The sequence below is a fragment of the Octopus bimaculoides genome, chromosome 11 (assembly GCF_001194135.2).
Source record: "Octopus bimaculoides isolate UCB-OBI-ISO-001 chromosome 11, ASM119413v2, whole genome shotgun sequence".
In the NCBI taxonomy this organism is placed as follows: Eukaryota; Metazoa; Mollusca; class Cephalopoda; order Octopoda; family Octopodidae; genus Octopus; species Octopus bimaculoides.
The window spans coordinates 64,921,714-64,929,110 of NC_068991.1; the positions used below are offsets into that span (position 1 = coordinate 64,921,714).

Genomic DNA, 7,397 nt, shown 5'->3' on the forward strand with positions numbered 1-7,397 from the left:
TGTGTGTGTGTGTGTGTGTGTGTGTGTGTGTGTGTGTGTGTGTGTGTGTGTATGTGTGTGTGTGTTGTGTGTTTGTGGTGTGTGTGTGTGTGTATGCGTGTGAGTGTCTGTGTGGAAAAGCGAACATTTAATGTACCCTTAGCGATTGCATCAATATGGAAAACGCCCACAACGTGTGAAGAAAAAGGAAAGAGCGAAAATCGCAGTATGAGTTTAACGGAAAAACAGCGATGAATCTAACACAAATCCGTATTTCCCTACCACAACTATTTCTTCCAATGTCAGTAGTGGTAAAAGTATGACCACCCTTTACAAAACATAGAAAAAGAAATACAGGAAGAAAGAAGAACGCCTAGACGGAGCAGGACGAGATAAAGTGTTTGCATAGTGGCAAGAAACGCTAATTGGAAGAAAATAGTAACGGTAAAATGCTTGAACAGTTTTCGTTGAAAGACATAGCAGAGAATAAATTGCGGATCTTTTTTAAAACGGGGGCCACATTTTTCATTAACGAAACACTTTGAAACTTGGAACACTGGTAGAATGTGTCATATAAAACATCTTTTTCTCTTAGTCTTCTTTAAAAAAAAAGAAATCCATAAGTTTTTCCATGTTAAAGCTGTCGTATTTCTGTAATTTCAACCAATCACTGACGTCCATTCAGCCGATATACATTAAGTGCCGACTACATAAACAAACGATTCTGAAACAATTAACCCTAACCCTAACCCTAACCCTAGGGTTAGGGTTAGGGTTAGGGTTAAAGCAAATTTAAAATGAAAAAAGCAAATAAAACGAAGGTATGGAGATTAAATACGCTTTACATCGCTTAATCAGCCAAAGGAGTAAATATAAACAACTGAATACTTGTCAGTGATTGGTTGAAATTATCGAAATAAGACAATTTTTTACATGAAATAAATTCGAATACAAAAATATTTTTCTGTTCTATAACACAAAATAGATAAGTATACGAAGTTTGAAAGTCTTTCCGTACCAAAAACACTACGTAAAACATTAATGAAAAATGTGGCCCCCGTTTTAAAATAGATCCTAAATTGCAGACTGAGCTGAAAGAGCGTGACCCATAAAAGACCTGAGAAGGGAAAAAGGGATAAAAAGTATCAAGAAAACTGGGAAAATGAAGAGTTGCATTCTGGATAAGTTGTGAAAATCGGTATGAAGGGGGAGAAAAAGGAAGCGAAGACATTTATTAAGGTAAGTTGGCTACTTGCCTTGCTTTCGGGATAATAGCTCCGCCATGTAGATCCAGTAGGGTCTTCCTTTCAGTTCATCTCCTTTCTTTACCAATCCTTCTAAAATCCATTCTGTTTTGCATACAGTCACCAGAGTGTCAGAACCAAGTTTCAGTTTGAAAATATCTCCATATTGTTTTCGGAAATCTTTCATCTTCGAGCAAAGATCTGTGGTTGTGATCATCTGAGGTAGATTTCCAATTATTGGAAATGATGTTGGACCCGGAGGTAAATTGTAGTTATGCTTTGTTCGCGTCATAAACCATCGTACGAGCAACAGGGTGACTAATCCAAACAAGAAACTTTGTATATTAATAGTTTCTATAGCATATGATGCAGAAACATCCATAACCCTATGTTGCTGTTGCAGTTATGTGTTCGTAATTAAAGCTTGAAATATATTCCTCTCAGCTCCCCAGAAATCTTAAAGATAAGGGTTGTTTAAATCTACTGCATACAGTTAGAAATCATACCATTAAATGGCATTTTAACGAGATTGCTCTCTATATATAGTAGTCTGCTTCTTTTAACTATTGTGTGAACACTTGGCTTCAGTAAGTATTGCAGTTAATGCTATAACAAGTATTCAGTTTCTCTAAAATAGGTTACCAATCCATTAACATAACTATGTTATTACTTGTTAGCCATAGGTTGTTGTTGTTCTTGAGTAACTCCAAGTCGACCCTGATCAAACAGATTTAAGACAGGTAAGTAGTCAGTCGAAAGTTGACATACTGCATATTATACGTCGCTGGACTGGGTAGGTCCAGTGCTGAATTAATCTAGTAGCAATAATATATTGTACTGATCCTGCATTTTCAATGACTTCATATTAATTATGTGAAATCTGTCAGTTCTAAATCAGTGTGGTGGTGTGTTTACGTCTCCGTAACTTAGCGGTTCGGCAAAAGAGAACGATAGAATAAGTACTAGGCTTACAAAGAATAAGTCCTGGGGTTGATTTGCTCGACTAAAAGCGGTGCTCCAGCATGGCCGCAGTCAAATGACTGAAACAAGTAAAAGAGTAAAAGAGTAAAGTCTAAGTGAGCTAGACTGTTAGACTCTAACGTTAGCTTTACACCCAGGTTATATTTCTTCAAATTTAACATTGTCATAATTTCATTTTGGCAGGTAGTGTTGCTGCCAAATATGCACGTAGTATAACAACATATTTTGTTTTTGTCCCTTCTATTCATTTTCTATTTTTTTATGCGAAAATTCGGGCGCCACGATCAGTGATTTATTTACAGCAGCATGCTATTTTATTTAGTCTTGGTGTTGAGTTTAACATGTTGTTGTTGGCACTCCGTCGCTTACGACATCGAGGGTTCCTGTTGATCCGATCAACGGAACAGCCTGCTCGTGAAAATAACCTGCAAGTGGCTGAGCACTCCACAGACACGTGTACCCTTAACGCAGTTCTCGGGGATATTCAGCGTGACACAGAGTGTGACAAGGCTGACCCCTTTGAATTACGGGCACACCAGAAACAGGAAGTAAGAGTGAGAGAAAGTTGTGGTGAAAGAGTACAGCAGGGTTCACCACCATCCCTTGCCGGAGCCTCGTGGAGCTTTAGGTGTTTTCGCTCAATAAACACTCACAACACCCGGTCTGGGAATCGAAACCGCGAGTCCGCTGTCCTAACCACTGGGCCATTGCGCCTCCACTGAGTTTAACATACACTGTCTTTTAATACGTATTTCTGAGTCGAATGTCACAGTTGTTAATGGTACTCTTTGTGATCTTTGAAGAGGAGAACAGCGTCGGTGTGTTCTTTATATGAACTTAGCTTTGATATATTTGTGAATGATAATAGATCAGCTACAACCAGGAAAATTTCCAAGAAATTAATTACATTAGATGTAGATCAAGACCGTTTTAGAAGTTATACCGATTTTGAAATATTTCCATAAACTCATAATTTTTGACGTGATTGGTTCCATTCATTGTTACTTTTCAGACCAGTCGAAGTGAACGGTTTCCTCTGAAAAGCTTCTGCACATGAAACAGTTTGTAACCTGATCACCTTTTTGAACGTTTTTCTGTCGAAGTTTTTTTCTACTAAAAGGCTTTTGAATTCTTTTAAGTATGACATTAAAACTTGAACTTGAAGAGAGACTTGCCTTTATGCCGTTATAACTGCCAAAATATGCTTCGCAAACAGCTGCTTGCATTGTTATTCGTGGTTCAGAACACACTTAGAAACAAGAAGAAGAATTGATAACTACGTTGCTGGTAGTAGTAGAGCCAATAACATTAACAAACAGTCCGTGATTATTTTAAGATACAAAAATACCACAAAAAGAAAAGGGAAATGAAAAGAACCAAACTTGAAGACAAACTTCATCTTAATCACCGTTTTAGGATACAAAGCTAAAAGAATATAATTGTGGGTATTTCTACAACTATTACTATTATTATTATTATTATTATCGTTGTTGTTGTTGTTTAAGGTGGTAAGCTGGCAGAATCGTTATCACGCCGGGCGAGATGCTTGGCGGTATTTCGTCTGCAGTTACGTTCTGAGTTCAAATTCCGCCGAGGTCGACTTTGCCTTTCATCCTTTCGGGGTCGATAAATTAAGTACCAGTTACGCACTGGGGTCGATGTAATCGACTTAACCCCTTTATCTGTCCTTGTTTGTCCTCTCTATGTTTAGCCCCTTGTGAGCAATAAAGAAATAAGAATCGTTATTACGCCGGGCGAAATGCTTAGCGGTATTTCGACCGCCGCTACGTTCTGAGTTCAAATTCCACCGAGATCGACTTCGCCTTTCATCCTTTCGTGGTCGATAAATTAAGTACCAGTGAAATAATGGGCTCGACGAAATCGACTCATCCCCTCCTCCAAAACTGCTGCCCTTGAGGCAAACTTTGAAACCACTATTATTATTATTATTATTATTATTATTATTATTAAGGTGGTCAGTTGGCAGAACGCCGGGAAAAATGCTTAGCGGTAATTCGTCCTTCTTTACGTTCTGAGTCCAAATTCCGCCGAGATCGACATTGCCTTTCATCCTTTCGGAGTTGATAAAATATGTACCAGTAATGCAGTCTGATCAATATAATTGACTTACTCCTTCCCCTACAGGGGGCAAGAATTATTATTATTAATATTATTATTATTATTATTATTATTATTATTATTATTATTATTATTATTATTGCGAACTAGCAGAATCGTTACCGCGCCGGAAAAGTGCTTAACGGCATTTCTTTCGACTTCACTTTCTGAGTTCAAATGTAACCTGAGTCGATTTTACCTTTGAACCTTTAGGGGTCAATAAAGTTATTACCAATTGAACACCAGAGTCGATGTAAGAGAATAACTTTCACGTGATTCGTGTTTTATATTTTATGTGATTGGTGATGCCGCCTCAGAAACTATAATTGTGGTCTCGGATGAGAACCAGTTTGCTCCTTTTGTGGAAGCGTATTATTTATTTTCATATCTGTTTTAGATTTATTGAGGTCTTTTCTGTATTGCGTCTCAGGTTAAGATTACGGTTTCCAAAATTTCTTCTCAAATGTTTTGTCACTCTTCTCATGGCTCCAATAATAACCGTCATTCACAAGACCTTGTCGTTTCTCGCAGTACTTGAGGATTTTCTACTTGAAGTCAGTATAATGTAAGGATTATAGTGCTCTACTTTTTCTTTTTATTCTGGTGTCAAATGGACATGCCACGTGAATTACATTACATAGTTTCTTATAGTCGACGACATCTGGTCTGTCGTGTTCAGTTCTTTAGATGTATTTGAAAAGAAAAGTCCAACAACCTCGCTTGAACATTATAATAGTTTTCATAAGGTATAAGGCGCCCGCCAACATGTATTTACGGACTGCTATGTTAACTCTAAGCCGAAAGATACAGTTGTTATTGATATTTTTGTGACTTTTTGTTGGGGAGAGCAGAGTTAATTATGCTATTTCTATGAACCGAGCTTTGATCATTACCATTACTCTTTTATTCTTTTACTTGTTTCAGTCATTTGACTGTGGCCATGCTGGAGCACCGCCTTTAGTCGAGCAAATCGACTCCAGGACTTATTCTTTGTAAGCCTAGTACTTATTCTATCGGTCTCTTTTGCCGAACCGCTAAGTTACGGGGATGTAAACACACCACCATCGGTTGTCAAATGAGGGTGGGTGGGACAAACCCAGACACAAACATATACACAAATACATATATATATATACATATATACGACGGGCTTCTTTCAGTTTCCATCTACCAAATCCACTCACAAGGCTGTGGTCGGCCCGAGGCTATAGTAAAAGACACTTGCCCAAGGTGCCACGCTGTGGGAATGAACCCGGAACCATGTGGTTGGTAAGCAAGCTACTTACCACACAGCCACTCCTGCGCCTATTGTGAAAATTTCTAATACATTAATATATGTGTTACAGATCAATGAAGTTTTACAAGTTATACCGATGTTGAGGCCTTTCAATATTTTTGTTACTCTTGATGTGACTGGATCGTTCAATAATTTTCGGAAGAGTCGAAGTAAACTTTGACTTCTAGCAAAGTTCTGCGCATAAAGCAATTTGTAATCTGATCAGTTTGTGAAATCGAAAAAAATTTTATGAAGTTCTCAATTGAATTTTTTCTAATAAAAATCTTTTGAATTCTCTTAAGCATAGCACTTAATACTTGGATTACAAGAACAGCTTTTCTTTATGCAGTTTTAACTACCAAAATATGTTTGGCAAATAAATTTCTGCGCTATTATTCGTGGTTTAAAATCCACTAAGAAACAGCAGGAAGATGTGATAGCCATACCATAAACAAATGGTTCACAAGCTATTTTCAGATACGAAAATAAAATGAAAAGAGCAAAAAATAAAATGAAAATAATCAAACCTAGAGACAAAATTCATCTTAATCACTATTTTACAATACAAAATTAAAAGAATATAATGTTGAGTGGCATTCCTTTTATCATTCTTATTGTTACTTTGTCAGGTAGTGTAGATGTAAAATACATGGGAGTATTTAATCATCTGTGAAGTTACAACATGGCCCTTAAACAGATAATACATTCCTTAAAATGTGCGCAGCACTAAGCAAGGCTGAGTTTTGTATGACACCGATGTTGTATAGTATTCTCAAACGCTTTTAAGAAGTCTCGAAGTTTCTATGGGATTGATATTAATGCTCCGATCAAAACTGGCATCACATTTACATTACCCTCTTGCGTTCCAATCAGTCTTACCACCTCCGGTTTCAATTTGGAGTACTTGGTATTTTTTTTTTCAACTTCTTTATTCGCAATATTCATATCATTTAAGGTGGTGAGTTGGCAGAATCATTTGCATGCCGAGTAAATGCTTAGCGACAGTTCGTCCGTTTTTATAGTCTGAGTTCAAATTCTACCGATGTCGACTTTGCCTTTCATCCTCCCTGGGTCGATAACTATAACTACCAGTGGAACACTGGGGACGATATAATCGACTATTCCCCTCCCACAAAATTTCAGCCCTTCCGCCTATAGTAGAAATGAATATTCATATCATTTAAGGTGGTGATCTGGCAAAATGGTTAGCATGCCGGGCCATCTGCTCAGTGGCATTTCGTCCGTCTTCACATTCTGAGTTCAAATACCGCCAAGGTTCACTGTGTCTCTTCCTCCGAATTTGCTGACCTTGTATCAAAATTGTATTATTTACTCTTAGTTATTCAACGAATATGTTTTACAGGAACTCTTTCAAATAGTCGAACGTGTGGACATATAAACGTCGATTTAATATATTTATTGTATGGTCTGGAGGTTCATGGTCTCTTTCGTTTTGTTTTGTTTTATTTACAGAGATTCAATTGTCTTTTTAAATATAAACTATACAATTTTCCGAATGACATAAATATTGAATTCAAATTTTGGCACAAGGCCATTAATTTCGGGGGAGGAGGTACGTCGATTACATCGACCCCAGTACTCAATTGGTAATTATTTCATCGACCCAGAAAATGAGAGGCAAAGTCGACTGCGGCGGAATTTGAACTCAGAACACAAAGACGGGCAAAATGCCGCTAAGCATTTTAAACACATGATATATTTGTGTGTGTGTGTATACATACATACATACATATATATATATATATATATATATATATATATATATATATATATATATA

General features: G+C 37.2%; 1 protein-coding gene across 1 annotated transcript in view; it reads right to left on the reverse strand.

The window, feature by feature from the left end:
* Positions 1-1,970, reverse strand: part of LOC106876449 (cytochrome P450 2B2) — an 11,592-nt gene extending 9,622 nt beyond the window's left edge. Inside the window, exon 1 of the mRNA XM_052971998.1 lies at positions 1,236-1,970. Within this exon, the coding sequence (XP_052827958.1) occupies positions 1,236-1,605 (370 nt within the window). The 5' untranslated portion in view covers positions 1,606-1,970. The remainder of the gene's footprint in view (positions 1-1,235) is intronic.
* Positions 1,971-7,397: the final 5,427 nt, after the last annotated feature.